Source organism: Lonchura striata, chromosome 19 (genome assembly GCF_046129695.1).
Source record: "Lonchura striata isolate bLonStr1 chromosome 19, bLonStr1.mat, whole genome shotgun sequence".
In the NCBI taxonomy this organism is placed as follows: domain Eukaryota; kingdom Metazoa; phylum Chordata; class Aves; order Passeriformes; family Estrildidae; genus Lonchura; species Lonchura striata.
Genome location: NC_134621.1, coordinates 2922262 through 2939301, shown reverse-complemented (window position 1 = coordinate 2939301; position 17040 = coordinate 2922262). Strand labels below are relative to the sequence as shown.

At 42.5% G+C, this 17040-nt stretch overlaps 2 protein-coding genes across 3 annotated transcripts; one reads left to right on the top strand and one right to left on the bottom strand.

Annotated features, from left to right (window-relative positions):
* Window positions 1–7: 7 nt before the first annotated feature.
* Window positions 8–3795, top strand: HEXD (hexosaminidase D). Its single transcript, XM_077787334.1, has 4 exons — window positions 8–941; window positions 1019–1120; window positions 1586–1675; window positions 2544–3795. Exons 1-4 carry the CDS (start codon window positions 937–939, stop codon window positions 2710–2712), a joined length of 366 nt encoding a protein of 121 aa, XP_077643460.1. The 5' UTR covers window positions 8–936; the 3' UTR covers window positions 2713–3795.
* CYBC1 (cytochrome b-245 chaperone 1) lies at window positions 2566–16781 on the bottom strand. 2 transcript variants are annotated; one of them, XM_021535826.3, is made up of 8 exons: window positions 16642–16781; window positions 14383–14513; window positions 13289–13330; window positions 11960–12033; window positions 10966–11062; window positions 9086–9230; window positions 7997–8090; window positions 2566–2673 (listed from the first exon to the last, which is right to left on the bottom strand). In XM_021535826.3, exons 2-8 carry the CDS (start codon window positions 14465–14467, stop codon window positions 2653–2655), a joined length of 558 nt encoding a protein of 185 aa, XP_021391501.1. In that variant the 5' UTR covers window positions 14468–14513; window positions 16642–16781; the 3' UTR covers window positions 2566–2652. The 2 variants fall into 2 exon arrangements, with proteins under 2 accessions (XP_021391501.1, XP_021391500.1); XM_021535825.3 differs by lacking the exon at window positions 2566–2673 and having other exon boundaries at window positions 4037–8090; window positions 16642–16780.
* Window positions 16782–17040: the final 259 nt, after the last annotated feature.

The following is a 17040-nucleotide window of genomic DNA, read 5'->3' as shown; positions in this document are numbered from 1 at the left end:
TAGGTATGATCACTTCTCTGTTTTGTGTGAGCTTCTCCCTGTGGGAATTCCATCCCTGGCCGTGTGTCTGCAGGCACTAAAGAATGGTACAATGACAACTTTTTCTCTCTCAGATAATGCCTAGCACAGGAGTGAAGTGGCCTTCCCCTAAGATTGCCAGAGGCTTGTTGTATTTTGAGATGGTTTGCTGAATTGATCATGGCCTGAATTATGAACAATAAATTACAATTTGCAGTATGGGAGCAGAGAAGCCTTTTGGCCTAAGTATTTTAAAATAGCCGTTGTATCCTCTTCATTTATTGTGATCTAACACAAAAATGGTCAAAAACTTCATGCCTATAGTAAAGAATAAATTTAAGATGAGGAATTGCTTTCCAAACTTACTTAAAACAATAGTGATATATAAATGAGCCTAATTTAGTTTAGATTTAGAATGTGCTCATATGTAAAAGTTGTTTTAACTAATTGTTTTTTCTTAAAATGGATCTAGGGAGGACACTGTCTGATAAAATACCTCCTGTAGTTTCTGCTTTCTTTACAGGCAGTTGCCAACAATATTTTTCTTATTTTCAAAATAAACCCCCACAATCCACTGATTTTTAATTGAGGCACTAGAAATACTCAGCACCCTGAACAGAAAGTTTAGGAAGTGCTCACCCTTGCACAAGACAACTGTGTGAAAGACACTGAGCTGCTCCACCCACCCACAAGTGTTTTTTCCTTCTTTTATTTCCATTTTACCTTTTAAAAAATCCTTCACCAAAGGGGAACTACTAAGTCAAGGCAGAATACTCCGGAAAAACATTGTATGAACATTTTGGTTCCTTAGGCTCCTTTCCTCATTCCCACTATCTTCTGCCAGGTGGCTATTCTGAAAAGATTAAAGAAAATGTGGAAAATCTCCTGGGAATACCTAACCTGGAAATTGATAGTTTCATGAGGTAACATTGCAGCTGCAGAATTCAGGTGCTTCTCTTTGTGTGGTAAGTTCAGAAACTAACAGATCCTCTTTGGACAGCCCAAGTCTGGGGACATTTCCTGGGAGCAATGTCCTCACCCTTGTGACGCAAATTAGTTTCCACCTCAAGTCATCAGTGGATGAACTTCTGGAAAGGAACAGGTAATGAGGTTTCTGTTGATTCTCTGCCTGGCTTTAGGAGTGTTAGAACTGTATCATCTCAAAGTGGGGCACAACTCCAAAAAGTGATTTAAATATCAAGGTGTCACTGACACCTAGGCAGAACATATTTACATCAAAATTTAAAATATTTTAGCAAAGTTTCTGAATACTATATGCTGCCTTATTTGAAGCATATAGTTCTTTCTTTAGTTACATTTTATTGCTATTTAAAGTTAAAATGAAAATTTATAATGGTGTAGATAAAAAAGAAAGGAGCTTGAAATAAAACATACTGCAGCAGATGATTAAGTGATCAAGTTTCACAAGCTAATTCCAAAGATCTATAGACTGAAATAAACTCACTCCTTAAGCATCATCTCTGTGCAGGAGTTCAGCTAAAGCCTGGCAGTGACAAACAGATGGTGCTGCTGTTTGATCACTGCTCCCACCAACATCCATTTTCAGGTATGTCACAGGCTGGTTTAGCCCCTACCACAGGAAAAAGAAGATTATTCATCCTATTGTACTGCACCACTTCCAGCCAGATGCAGTCAGGTAACTACACTTGTTTTGCACTACAGGGGAAATAAAGTCTGATATATTTTGGGCACTCAGGTACAGAGAACTGTGAGCCCTTACCTCTTTCTATAATTATCTCAGAAACATCAGTGAGAATCAGATAAAGTATCCATAATATGTTTTTACACAACATGTTTGGGTTGGAACTAGATGATCTTCACAGTTGCCTTCCAACACAACCATTCTGTGATTCTAATTTTACCTTTGCCTTCTGTTGAATGAATTCTTTGAGAACAAATACAAAACTGGTCTCCAAAAGCTTCTCCCTTGTTATTCCTATATGGCCCTGCTGCACCTCAAGCAGTGGTTGGCCTTGGTGCAGGAGCTCACCCTGGGCCAGATTGCAGGCAGGGCTTGGAATAAAGCCAGGCCCTTCCCCTTGCTCTGGGCTTTTCAGAACTTGTCCTAGACATTTTGCCAATTCATGCTAAAAGATTCATTTACACTTCTTTGCTTTTTTTTTTTTTTTTCCTTCTGTGATAAGGTGAATATCCAACCTCATCTATTCTTTCTGATAAAACCCAGAATGAAATTCCCAACAAGTCTCATAGTGGGTTTCAGTTACACTTGAAATATGTGTAGTGTTTTTTTCAGCTCACGTTTTGATACTTTAAAAGTCTTTGCATGAGGAAAGTGCCAAGATTAATGGAACTTAAACAGAAATGGCATCAAGCTTTTGCCATCTGAACAAAATCAAGTCCTTTGGGCTCTTGTAATAGATGCTTCTTTTCCTGTAAAGTGGTTTTAGGACAGTACTCCCTTCCGAAGGCCAGTAAGCCAACCCTCCCCTGAGGCAGAGCTCACCTGCAAACGTCATTGTTTCTTCCTTCTCACTTCTGCTCAGTCTCTTCTCCAAGTGGAATGCTGTGGTGCAAGACCTGCAAGCAGCCATGGAGCAAGTTTTCCACAGGTGTGCTATAGAGGAATGGATGGAGGAGAATGTCCACCCCAGCCTACAGAAGCTGCAGCAGGTGCTGGATGATTTAGAGGAAGCAATAAGAGCACAAAATTAGGGGCATTTCAATTAGTCTGACTCACTCCCTGGGAAAACATGACTACTGTTGGCTAGCCCTTGAGCTGGAGTTTGTCATCTTGAGAGTAGAAGCATGAACTGTGGTTAAACAAAAGTGACCTGAAGGCATTAAGGAATTTATTAGCATAAAACACTTCCATTTTCCTGTCTTAACACATGCTAAGCCTTAATTCACCTGCCTGGAAGTCAGGTATTAATAAGAGAATGCAGGAGTGAGTCACAGCTCACTCTCCTACAAGGCAGGAGAAAACCCAGTTTCTTCCAAATTCAGGATTTGTAGCAACAGACTCTTACATAACAATGACCTGGGAAAGCTCTACCCTAATATTTAGGATACTTTAAAAATGTTTGGGTCATTATGTTCTGTACCATAACTCCTTCACCTGTCAGCTGTGCTCTGAGTTGTATCCCACCATTCCATCAAGGGGAATCAGGAGCTCCTCCTGGGCTTGGAGGGAAGATGCCTTAACACATTGGGCTGCTTCACTTTCTGCCAGAGCACCACCAAAGCTCAGCTGGTGCCATCCCCACAGAAAAGCACCACCCCACTCACTGAGGCATCTGTTTAGCTGTGTGCAACCTGAAAATGCAACCTGCACTTTCCAGCTCTGTCCCAATTTGAGCCATGACTAAAGCTACTAAATATAAGGAAAAAAATGCTGGTTTAGTCTGCTTTAAATGTCAAACTAGTCATAATGTATAGAAATGTATTTTGGGGATTTTTGGTGATTATCCCAATTCTCCACTAAATGGAAATAATTCAGAAGTATGGTAGTTAAGTATGTTACTCCAGCATGAATATTCAAAATATTTATTTTTGTGCTTCATTTATTCCTTTCTTTAATTTTTTTGAAGCACTGGTGTTGAAATTTTCTTGGAACAAAACATACAAAAAGTAAAACTACAGCATAAGACAAGCTTCAAGTGATTCAATGAGAGCCTCAGTCACTAGAAATGCAAATCTTTATCTAAAAGGAACCAATTGCTCTGTATACCTGTCACATAGCTTGAACTAAACAAGATCTTAATTTATTTTACTTGAATAAAACCTTTGATACTCAAAGTGTTTGTAGAAGGGTGCTGCTTTTTGTGTGTGTAGCATGTTGGTTTGGTTTGAAGGAGGGAAAATGGAAATATTCACCAATAGAAAATTGGATCCATCAGCTTATATGGAAATGAAATCTGGACTGCTGCAAGAATGTTGGCAGGGTCATTTCTAAGCAGGTATTTGGGCTTATTCTATTCTTCCTCCCCCTCATTAACTCCTTCAGTAGATCTGTTCCCAGTAATAATTTAGACAGCCATTAATATTTTAATAATTTTAATTAAAAACAATACAAAATACTACAGCAATGCAAAACAAGTTATCAAAGTTGATTCTATCAATGAACGTTTTTTTTTAAAAAAGACAATACAACAAGGCCTTGCTGAAATTCTACTTGCAATTTTAAAGTTAAAAAAAAGGCATTTTCCAAACATTTTCCAGAAATATTTTTGTCTCAGCCATCTATGACACTGGCAGAACTAGCACTCTTTATTTATTATGTGAGCCAGCTGAGGTTTTATTATCTGTGTAACTTCATAAATACAGCCCAAGAGTCAGGTCTCGGGTATAAATATGTGGATTTTCTTTGAGACCCGCACAGTTGATGCCAGATATGGGATATTTCATTGTGAAGTACTGAAGTACGAGGTTACACAAGGGTTACACAAAGCAGTGCTCTCCCTCTGCACAGATGCACTTGGCTTTTGCTCACTGCAGCAGCCCCAGTCCCATGCCACCACAGCCATGCATGGAAGTGCCACTGAGCTGCCCAAGCATGAGCTGAAGCTGCCAAGTGGCACTCAGCAAACAGTTACAGTGAAGGACATGACAGAAGGGCTGGTTTAGGGGTCAGGGTGTTAGAGCTGACCTAAGGTCTGCTATGCAGCTTTTAAAATCAGTAAGTCATGCAAACTACAGCTGTCCAGGCACAAGTGTCCAGACAGCCTGAGATGCAAAGGTTAATGACTACATCTGTGAGAGTCTCCCAGGAGTTCCTAATTTCCTAACCAAAACGAGTCTTTCAAGTCATTCCTTTGAGTCCAAGTCACTTCACAGCAGGCACAGGTAAGAATCTGTTTACTGGGCCTTTGACTTTGCTGGGCCCAAAACCATCCAGGAAAGCCTTCAGCAGAATGGTGAGAAGTGGCAGAAAAGGAGGATGAGAGAGGACTCATCCAAAAAGGGAAGAGTGAACCCTGTCCTGAGCTGCACCTGCTTTCCACAGTTCTGCAAGCTGATCCCCTTGCTGAGGAGTGCACAGACATTGCCATAACCAAATCCATGAGAACAGCAATTTCAAGTTGATTGTACATGCACACAGTTACTGCACTGCACCTGGCCATGTCTTCCAGCTAAAAATGATAACGTTTTGGAGGGCAAGAAGCTCCACATGTGGATGAAGAGAAACACAAGAGAAAACCCCATCAGCCTGTGCTAACGCTGGTGCAGTGTCCCACTGGCAGGCTCAGATGGATCAGTGCCACAGGAAGCTCCTGGGTGGATCAGCCAGCACAGGCAGCACCCACAGCCTGCCAGAATGTTCTCAGGACCCCATCCTGCTAGCTCAGACTACAGAACACAGGTTCCCACTGAAACGGGACTTGTTGGTACAGTGACAGCTGCCAAATCCAAAATGGAAATGGCACAAGAGAGGATGGCACCAGCTGCTCCAAGGGAAAGGCTGAGGAGTCAAAATATTCCTCCTAGACACAATGTGCATGGCAGCAGCCATCCCTCTCCTGCCCAATACAGCAGGATAATGAGGATACTGGAAAACACCTCTAAAGAGGTGATCCCTGACATCAACTCAACATGCAACTTACTCCCACAGGATGTTTTTCAACTATATGTCATTCCCCTTTCTATAGATTTTCAATTTTCCTTATATTGTTTTAGTCTTTGTCTAAGACATTGCATAGTCTGTAAGTGGAGACATGACTAACACCATGAATGCACAGCAAGCTGCATACACTACAGCTCAGCAGAAGCAGGACACAGGACGCAGTGCAGGGTCAGACCAACAGATGCACCTCTCAAAAGCTGATTTTTAACTGGGGAACTACAGCGTGGTTTATGTCTTCCATGGAATGTCAGCTCTCATGGGAATACAAACGAAAGCCAGCAGAGCTGAAACTGAAGGCAGGTAGTTTTATCTGGTTTATCGCACACCATGAATGCTCTCTGAACATCTTTGATACAAAGCAGCAGCTACCACAGGCTGAGCCCTGATGCTTACACTGTACCATTACATACTCTAGGACAGTACTTCCTACTGGAAGTCCTTAGAACACTCACTGTTCTCATTTTACACTGTGGGGGGAAAAGAGCTCTCCAAATCCCCAGTCTCATTCTCCTCTCTCTAAAATGAGCATCACCTGGGGTATACATTACAGTGGATTTAAACGAGGAAGGAGGAACTCTACACCCTGCAACATTTTTTTAAACAGGTTTGATGATTATACTTAGCCTACAGCTGTGCTGGAGAAAAAGGCAAATTTAGCTAATTGCCTGCAACCTACTTTTTCCACATTCATACACAGCAGCTTCCAGGTTCTGGTGGTGTGGGGTAGGCACCAAAAGCCCCACGATTACCCCAACTGAGAGGACTTTCAGGAACGTGTACTGGCAGAGGTCTGTACAGATACCTGACATGATTACAAGTTTTTTATCTTATTTAAAGGAAACAGAACTAGTTCTGTACTGCAGGCAAGCTACATCAACAGCCACGTCCCTGCTGCAGTGTGAGTACCTTCCACTGACAACAGCAGGCTCTGCCTCTGCTCACATCCTGGGTCTGAACAGCTGGAAGGGAAATCTTTGATGAGCAGGTGCTCAGCTGCAGACCAAACTGGAACACACAACAGGATGTGCCTTCTACCAAAAACTTTTCAGAGCCTTCTCTCTGTAGAGGTAGAGTGATTGGAAACAAGAACACAGGCTCTTTTAAATTCTGAAGAAGCTGCTGCCAGGAGACATTTGCTGCTGGCGAACCGTGAAAGCAGACAACACAGTTACCTCGTACCCTGTTCAGATCTCCTAGATGTAACTGTGTAAATATTTTCTAAATCAGACCATAAGATTCCTAAATAAAACCTAGTGAACTTCAGTACAAGCAGCTATAGCATGCTGAAGGAACTTGCAGCTTTTTACAATTTTTTCTTGTACTGACATGTTAATGTAAGCATGATGGAGTTCTAGACAGAATATGCTGACTAACAGAGGTAGCTTTTACTTTAGAAATACCTTGAAAAAATTTATATTTTAACTATTTGTGAAACCATTGGTCAGAACAGAGGACACCACACACCTGGAGTAAAACACAGGTACAAGTCAGACATTTAATCTATGCTACCTACCTTAAAAAAAGTTATTGTTTAGCACTTCGGTATCATTTCAAGTGAGGAAATACTCAACAATTCTAAGCTACCACCTTGTTTGACATCAGTCTTTTCCCTACCTAAAGTTACACATGTCCCTGCTTCCCTTCTAAATACACAGTTTAAATAGTAAACATTGAGGTCTAGAAAAACATTGCTCTGTCCTACCCAGAAGTTAAGCAGAACATGATTAAGGTAGAACATCCCAAAGACATTTCACCATGATCATTTTTCCTTTGCTATTTATGTCTCCTTGGTGAGTCTGAGATAAGTTAAGACACTGTTACAAGTTGATCAACCTAATGTTTAAAATTCCAAGAGAGGCACTCAGACTTCAATTTCCACATATATCCAATGGCAAGTCAGTAGTAGAGAACATAAAAGTGCCACTACTCTGCATCTCCTAATTGCATATATTAAAGGGGAAGCCTCAAAGCATTGTGTTTTGAGTTACAAATTCTACTCTTCTACATTTCATATACTGTACCTGCAGCAAATGTTTACAGTAAGCAGAAGTTTACATCTGTATCTTCATTAATGGAAAAGCAATTATTTCAAACCAATTCATTAATAAATAACTATTCCTAGACAGGTTTATGAGGTGACAAAAGTTCAAAAGCCAGCAGTGTCCACATGCAGGGTCTTGAAGCAGTTTAGCACTAAACTATGACAGATTCCACCCACTGTAAATGCACACGTTGAGAAATGCCCAGGTCAAGGTTGTGAGGGGTTTCTTTTTCTGAAGAACAATCGGAATATTTTCCAGATGTGTGAAAGCCTCTGCTTGCTTCAGTTAACAGTGACTATCATTATTTATCCTGTGGTTCATCTGCATCACTTGCCTCTGTTTCGCTGCTCTGGGAGAAATCTTGTGGGGTCTCTACTCTGTCCAGTTCCAGAAAACTCGTGATGAGTTTGGCAACTGCTTCCACATCACTGTGGAAAAGAAGAAACAATGGAAGAGTTAGTGGAACCACAGTGCTGACAAGAGCAGGCATGCTAATTCCTGAGAATAATTGCCTAGAGGGAAAGTCATAAGGGCATAGAGGGTGGCTGACAACATGCCACACACCAAGCCATTCCCCCAATAAATCAGTCCTTTCCCACTCCCTGCTGCAAGGCTCCTTATCATCAATGCTTAAGATAAATTTTCTGTTAATTAATACACCAAATGTTTGCAAAGTAGAATTAATAATTAGTTCAGGAAGGCAACTCCAGCAGAAATGCAGCACTAAAGGGATCTTAGATATCTAAACATGATCCGGATAAGATGGTGTTAGCCAAATGTCTGCAAATGAAAACATTATGGGGTTTAAAAGGTTAAACTGAGTAACACAAGGTCATAACAGTAAGTCCAAAAACTGAGTTTAGTTATAATGATGCCTTGTGAAGGCTGCCCTAGAACAGAGGCTGGACAGAGCTAAAGAATAAAGCAGGGATTTATTCAAAGGATCTTCTCAATGGATCCACAATGGGCAGCACAAGAGCCCAGCCAAGGCTGCACCCAAAATGAACCAAAATGGTCCCAAAATGGACACGAGGTCTCTCACTTTATAAGTTCTGCTCCATTTGCACAATGGAGTTAATTGTCCGATTCCAGCTTTAGCCCAGGCAGTCCCATCCTGCTTGGTTTTCTCTCTTCAGTGCGCGCTGTTTATGCTCTTAGGCCTGAAATTTGTCTCATTTATCCTTCCTCCCCAGCTAGAGAAGGAATTTTGTCTCCCAGCTAGGAATTTGTTTTATCTCCCTACTCTTTGAAAAGAGCTCACCATCCCCTAATATGAAGCTCAGAAGTACACAGTAAAGCAGCACAGAACCTGAACAATATAAAAGCCAAAACCTGAGGCATCAATAACAGCTGGCAATTATTGACCCTCATGATTGGCATTTCCCACCCTACACGTTCTAATTTTACAAAATCCCCCCTGCACCTTCTGCAGCCCAGCACTGCACTCTGGGTGAGCGGGTGTGAGAATCCGGTGACGAAGCGCAGCACAACCAGGTAACCCTTCCCGAAATAGCGCACGGCCTCCTCCTCCACGTTCACATCGCGGATCTCGCTCAGCACGGCCACCACTGCAAAGATGGGCAAAACAGGCAGAGTCAGCGTGACTGCAAACCCTCAGCACTGCCACTGCTGACACAGGGACAGGGTGATGGGGACCCTGCTCCTGTGATCCCTCAGCCAGGGCAGTGCTCCACCATCAAACTGGTGCCTTGTGGAGGCTGGCCTAGAGCAGAGCCAGACAGAGCTAAAGAATAAAGCAGGGATTTATTAAAAGGATCTCCTCAATGGATCCACCTTGGGCAGCGCAAGAGCCCAGCCAGGGCTGCACCCAAGATGAACCAAAATGGTCCCAAAATGCACAACTGCTCACTGGGGCTCTCACTTTGATCAGTTCTGCTCCATTTGCATATTGGAGTTCATTGTCCAATTCCAGCTTTAGCCCATCAAGTCCCATCCTTCCCTCTTCAGTCGACATTGTTTATGGTCTTGGGCCTGAAATTTGGATCATTTGTCCTTGGTGCCCAGCTGGAGAAGGAATTGTTTTGTCTCCCTACTCTGTGCAGAGAGCTCACCATTCCCTTATATGAAGCCCAGACCCACACACTAAAGCATCTGAAAAATATAAAAGCTAAAACTTGAGGTATCAAAACAGCTCCTGAGCTGCTCAGGCAAAAGAAACATGTACAGGGTGTGACTGCAGCACACTGTAGTTGGGACAGGCCCTAAGGGAAAAGATACAGCCAGCCAGGCACTGGGGAGCAACCCAGTACTACTTCTGTTTCCCATTTGCTTTAATGGCAGTTTTAATTAGTTTTCTGTATGGAATAGGCAAACAGGAGTTCAGTTTACTAAGACTGAACTAATACTGAAACATTTAACTGCTCAGAACACCTGCTGATCTCTGAATCTTCACATGAATGGTACCTAAACCAGATACTATCACGGAGGAAGAGATAACCTCAGCTCTCCATTGTAAACATGTATCCTAAAGGAAAGCTCAGAATCATTAAACAGCTTTCTCTCCACATATTTTATCTTTCATCTCCAAAATGAACTCTTTCAAAACAAATTCAGCTTAAGGTCGTTCCAAATTGGGCCACTCTTCTGAGCTTACTGAGAGCTGATTCTATTTACATCAGGAAGTAGAACAAAAACTCTGCCATGGAGTTTTTGTCTACCTTTGCAACAGAATAAAAGATTCTTTTATCCTAGAAGAATAAACAGAGCTACCAGCTCACCACCATGACTCAACCAACTCACAGACCATACTGCAAATTCTGTTAATCCAACAAGAAGCCCAAAGGCCATCAGATCCTGCATTAAACCAAGCCTCCTGACCAGGCTGCTTTAAATGCATATTCTGTACCTGCAGGATGTAACATGCCTGCTTGCATATGGTATCTAAACCTTTGCCTGCTCCCCAAAGCAGATGAGATTACAGGAATCTCAGTTTCTGGATCCAAAATTGAAGTTTTTCCACCAGTCCCAGCTGCCAAGCAGGCTAGCCAAGGGCAAGGTAAACACATTAACATCCCAAAGGAATGGCTAAGATTATTATGGAAAGCAATGTCTAGGCCTACTTACTTTAGATTAAAATAATTAACCAGATGCATTCAGCACACTGAGAAAAAGCATTTGGGCCCACAGAGGCAGATTATTACATCTGCTTCTTGGGAACAAAGCAGATCTGGAAGCAGATGTGACTTAATTTGAGTACAGAACTCCAGAGAAGCTATTAAATGGGCACACATCCATCTCTTCTGCTGCTCACCACATTTTCTACCACAGATGCTGCTTTCTCACCTTGTTCATTGCCTCCTTTTGACAAGGTCAGTATTTTTTTGTAGAGGTTGAATGTTTTTAGGCAGATTGTTCCCTTGTTCTTATCAAATACAGCTTCCTGTAAGATTGAAAAATAAGAATTAAGATTTTCTTGAAAAGTCCATCACTAGCTATGCTTCAAAGTAAAATAAAAATAGTTCTACTGGAAAATAATCTTGGTAACAGAAAAATATACAGCTAGCTGTGTAAAAATCACAATCTTGCTCTTGGTTTTAACAGAAACTTTGCCATATCTCTTGTGTGACTTCTAGAAGAGAGTTAAAAGTGGGTTCATCGTCCCTCTTGCCACATTCTTCACGTAATAAAAGCTTTGCCTGGAATCAAATTTGAACACTAACTTGTACCTCACATAAATTTCACTTCAGGTGAATTTGACATTCCAGTGCTGTACTCTATGGGCCAGGCTTACACAGACCTCAATATCCCAATAAAATGGATATTATTGATATGGGACATTAATGAAATTGGATATTTCATATTAATCAATGAAGAGAGGATCTCGTTCTCTTTAGGTGAGTTGCTCATTCTAACACAATTCATGTCAGCAGGGTGACACAGTGCTCTCAATATCCACACGATTCTAACCAGAGGAAAACAGCTGAGCAGTTTGGAAGCTTAGAGCTCCCTTATTTAGTGGTTGCTCTGTTATTAACTTGAAGGCTAACTTCAAAATCATGTGGTGAAGCTGAATGTCCTGGTCATCCTACCTCTTTTATGTAAGAGAACATTTTGGGCCAGGTCTCCCCTTAAAAATGCCCATAAGTTTAGCTTCACATTTTTATGCTTGTGTAATCAAAGAATTATTGCCCTAATTCTAGTCCCAGTATAGCAACCCAGAGGGCTTCCTCAAAACCATAACTTGTCTGGACTGAGCAAGTGTGTGGGGCTGCTGGAATCAGCATCTGCCAACTGCTTCCTACTCACAGACCTTCATTTCCTGAGTTCAGCATCTTACCTCCCACTGCTCCAGATTCTGGGCTGCCACAAAGAAACACCCAGCCATGTAGAAGAGCTTCCATGCCAAGCTGTCTGAACAATGCAAAAAATGCACAAATTCAGCTTTTTTTCCCCCCCCTTCTTTGGTATTCAAACAATCCTGAAAGCAACATGCTCCCTTTAAAAGCAACAAAAGGAGGAAAGGTTTCTCTGATGGAACATTTTTGCCTTTAGTTGTACTACAAGCTATTTTACAGCTCTTTCCCAGGATGAAAATACAGAAAGCCTGCACACTGTTCAGAGTCTTCATTCACACTGGGCTTCAAACCATGCAGAATTATAAGCATATGTATTATTGGCAAGGTTCTAACATCACATCTGTCTCTTCTGTACAAGCAAAGACATCTTAAAAGGCATCCACAAAACTGCCAAGCTGCTGTCAAACACCAAATATTTGTGCTGCAGAGGACAAGGACAGGGATAATGAAAATTCAATAAAGCAAACATGTTTCTGCATAAAAGGAAGCAGTAGGTCCTCTTGACAAACAAACATTTGCATTTCATGTCCTGGAAATGTTTACATGTCACAGCCTGAATAATTTGCTCACTCAGGCTTTTAACTGAAGGCACAGTAGAGCTGTGCTGGGATTTCAGAAAACTTTGTTGCAACGTATTAAGAAAAACAAGGCTGATTTAGCTGGTGGCTCAAGCAGTTTCCACTGCATCTTGCTCTTTAAATAAAAATACGTGGGTTGTATTGGTAGCACATTCCTACACACCATTAAGTTCTAACATTTGATGTTAACAGGATGCAGCACAAGAATCACAGGACAGCTTCCAGGACAAATCCCATGGATGGGAAGACAGCTGGCATTTGGTGCAGTCTGCTGTACTGCAGGGGGAGGAAGCAGCTGAAACTGTCTCATCCCTAAAGGTGCTTGGATGAGTAATCTCTGATAGTGATGATTTGACAGTTTCCAGAGAAACTTCCATCACAGAAAAAGTAATCATTTCATTATGGTGTCAAATAATCATTACCTGTCTTCCCAGGAGAGCTGTGAGGACCAGCTAATCACATTTATAAAACATTGAAAGTACAAAATGCCACAGAGTACCAATATCATTATTAAAAACACTTGCAAATGGAAAAGGAGGCTGAGTAAGAAATAGAGGAATAAAGCACACTAAGTCATAAAGGCAACAGTTATTATTGGTTTTAATATTCACACCACAAAGTGGGAGAGGAACTTCCACTGCTTTTGAAGAGCCAGACAGAAGCTGCAGGTGAGTCATCAGCATGAAAAACAGATTAATAGGAAAGAAACCCAAAAAAGCGATAGGCCATTACCTGCACTATAATAAGCAGCAGCCAAACCTATGGAGGCTATTCCTAGGGGGAAAGAGGAGAGAATTATGACAAGTAAGCAGCTCAAAAAACATCTAAAATTCCCTAATGAAAAACATCACTTTGCAAAAACAGGACAAATGTGATTGCAACATAGATCACTATATGAAAGTTATTTTTTTCTCTCAGTATTTAAAAAAAACTTCCATTCTGCAAAAGCATTAAAAGCACAGGGGCTGGGGTCAGAAATGAAAATTTTGTGACATTAACTGGGAACAGAACCTCAGAGGGACTCGATCGAACCATGACACCATACTTACACCACACATACTACTCTTAGCACAGTACAACTTAGAGTGCTCACACAAACCTTACAATGGTTATTTTCCCCTTTAAGTGCTATGTGGAGCCAAAAGACAACTTCTGCAGTAAAGTTGTGTCAGAAACTGGCAGCTCTTTTCTCTCAGGGAGAAGAAAGCAGCTGAAGAGTGCCCCATGCCCCAAAGGCTGCTGCAACTGCAAAGATCTTCTCAACAACATCCCTGAAAGCAATGACAACGTGGTGTTACTGCAGTGGGATCTGCTCAGCTGGAAAGCAGGATAGACCAGATTTTCCCCAGCAGCTCTCTCAGTACAATCCTAACAAGTTGATTTTCCCTGCATATTCAGCAGTGTTTATAAAGATGCCTTTCAGAATATCCTGTAGGACTTCCCATTTCATACAGCATGGCCACACTGCAGTTTTCCACTCCTATAAAAAGATGTTTCTCAACCTAACAGCCCCTTCAGAAGCTTCACATTTCTATTGCTGCATGGCACATAAACCTTCTGTTCTTGATCTTTCAGGAGTCTCTTAAAATTCCATCCATGAGCTTCTGAGGTTCTCCAGATGAGACTGAAAGTCTCACAGCGAAACTGCCATGCTGAGGCTTCAGACTCATTTAGAGGCTATGAGAAAGGAAGAGTTCAAAGCACAATCATTCCTCTTCTGGAAAGGAAAATGCCTGGAAGGCAGGCATTTCACTAGGGGCACTTCAGGAGTTTATTGTGACCCTCTTCCCTTAAAGCAAGCTCTGAAATGAATGCTGTGGCCTTACCAACACACAGAGACCAGGATCGGATGCCAGGTGACCTCTTTAGGTGAAGATGGGAATTTGTGCGTTTTTCAACCAACATGTACATCTTCAACAGAAACTCCCAACAGCTCAGTTTGACTCATTAAACTTCACTGGACCAATAAAACAAAAACAAAACCAAAAATTTAAATCATTGACAATTTCACCAGTTTCCCTTCCAGTATTTACCAAGTCTTACTCTAGACTATAAAAGATACTCCAGGGTAAGAACACAGTCTTTTTGGACAGGAAGAGCAATATGTACCCTCAAACCAACCACAAAGTAAAACTGTCATGTTGAGAGTTGCGTAACAACAACAGGAATCTGAACTCTTGGAAGAAAGTTCTCATTTTAGGGGTAAAAGTCCCTTTCTATTGTAATCAGATTCCAGAAGAAAAATGTGAAAAACAAGAACCTGGAACAGCGTTGTTGCTCATTCATGCAGCCCTTCAAACAGATAAAACAGTAAGGGGAATGGAAAGATTCTTTTCCTGTGAGCTCAAAGTGTTGTGTGAAGGGCTAGTCTGGGAGCTGGGCAGGACAGCACAGCCTTCTGCAGCTCTGACATGGGATCCCATCCCAGGAAGGGCTACAGCCAAGCACTGCCAGCATCCCATAATGCCACAGATGATGTCCCCATCTTCCAAGACACCTCAAGAATACAACCAAGAGCATATTTGTCTGTCCTCAACAAGACCATGCCTTCAGCCTAGGCAGAAACAGCAGAGACTAAAAAGGTACTAATTAAAACCAGTAAGAGCTGGGTAATCCCGTGCAGCATTTTCAGTACATTTTTACTGTTTTACAGCATAGCATCAAGAGTTATTTAGGGTGAGAAAGACCTTTAAGATCCAACCACGAACCTAGCACTGCCTGGTCCACCACTAAAACATGTCCTTAAGCACCTCACCTACATGTTTTCTGAACACTTCCAGGGATGGTGACTCCACCACTTCTCTGGGCAGCCTGTCCCACAGAACCAGTTTAAGGAGGCTGGCATCAAGCTGCTGTTAGCTGCCCATGATAACAGGTTTCCATAAAATGCCAACCTTCATCAGGTTTTGAATAACCATGAAAACACGAAGAGAGCAGGTCTGAACACATCCAAGTTCTCACAAAAGGCAAATATGTGATTTTAAGTCCTTTAGTTATCCAGCTGCCCTTGGATACAAGAAGATGCTCCTGCAAATCTGGTAGTGTGGACACAAAGCTCCAGGGGAGCAGATTTAGCCAGGTCTTTTCAGTTAAACAAAAAGCACCCGCGACTTTGATTTTAATCTCTTAGCAACACATCTGAGAGCATCTGAAACCGAAAGAGCCAAAAGCACTTAAGCATGAGACAGGCTCCATCTCCTCCGGATGTCAAGCATCAAATTTTAATTTTCAAATGACTCCTTTGAGTTGTTCTCAATATACCGGAAAATACTTCTGCATCTACAATGCCTTCTCGTGCCTGTTATCAAATCCAAGTTATAAAATACATCAGGATCACTGCAGAAACCTCACTGTATTTAACAAATATTACACCCTACTTAGAACATAATTCTCACAGATACCAGTCAAGTCCATTAATTCAAACTTTGATATCTCCCTCCACAATTATTTAGGGAAGTTCAAGCAGGCAAATGCCAGTTTTGGTTTAATGTTGGACACTCAACATCAGTTCATTGTCTCTTACAGGCTGCTGCTTGCAAGAGATAGACCTTGGAATAAAAAGCACCAAAGCAGCTTCTAAAGTTACATTTAACAAATAAATCATAAACACACCCTAAAGCAAATACTAAAGTTTTACTACAACAATGTTATGATGACAGAGAAAGAGGTGTTTTTGTGCTGCTCTTTAGTTTTATATTACAAAACTCAATTTTGTTTTAATTTGTCAAGTGTGACACTGAACTGTTCTCCAGCATCAAAATAACATTCTCAAGCTTCCTCCAAGCTCTCGGTTGAGAGCAAGCAAAACCCATTGGAAGAACTGAAATTTTCACCCCTTGAAATCTCCACCACCAGCAGCCATCAAGTCAGGACCACACATCAGCTGAATTTTCTTTACAGACCTCATTTTTCTTTACCTCCCAAGCCTGCACCTGCTCCCACCCCAGCCTGGCTTCCCCCTCAGACCCTCCCCAGCCAGGGACCGACCCTGCCAAAACCCACCCACGACCCGCGGCTTTTGTCCCCCCGCGCGTGGGGAACCCGAGGCTGCCCTTCACCCTCACCCAGCCCCGCGCCCGCGGTACCTGCCGGGCTCCAGCCGCCTTCCGAAGGGACCCGCGCCGCCTCCGCGCCCCGCGCCCTCAGCGCTGGTCCCGCCTCAGGGACGGACGGGCGCGCCCGCGGCCATCTTGGGTGAGGGCAGAGGATGCGCCCTTCCCCGCCCGTGAGGGCAGCGCCGCGCCAGGATAATCTGCCAGTACTCAGCATGGCGCAGAGGATGGGCTCTAAACCTCCCTTCCCCGCCCGTGAGGGCAGCGCCGCGCCAGGATAATCTGCCAGTACTCAGCATGGCGCAGAGGATGCACCATAAACCTCCCTTCCCCGCCCGTGAGGGCAGCGCCGCGCCAGGACAATCTGCCAGTACTCAGCATGGCGCAGAGGATGGGCTCTAAACCTCCCTTCCCCGCCCGTGAGGGCAGCGC

What these genes read in the sequence shown, in the direction of transcription:
- CYBC1 (XM_021535825.3), bottom strand. Translation starts at nt 14,467, where the DNA reads ATGTACATGTTGGTTGAAAAACGCACAAATTCCCATCTTCACCTAAAG. An exon ending in TGCTGCTTATTATAGTGCAG is followed by an intron (nt 12,034 to 13,288) that starts GTAATGGCCTAT and finishes TGCATTGTTCAG; the next exon opens with ACAGCTTGGCATGGAAGCTC. An exon ending in GCAGTGCTGGGCTGCAGAAG is followed by an intron (nt 8,091 to 9,085) that starts GTGCAGGGGGGA and finishes TCTTTTCCACAG; the next exon opens with TGATGTGGAAGCAGTTGCCA.
- HEXD (XM_077787334.1), top strand. An exon ending in GAACTTCTGGAAAGGAACAG is followed by an intron (nt 1,121 to 1,585) that starts GTAATGAGGTTT and finishes ATCCATTTTCAG; the next exon opens with GTATGTCACAGGCTGGTTTA. An exon ending in TTCCAGCCAGATGCAGTCAG is followed by an intron (nt 1,676 to 2,543) that starts GTAACTACACTT and finishes ACTTCTGCTCAG; the next exon opens with TCTCTTCTCCAAGTGGAATG.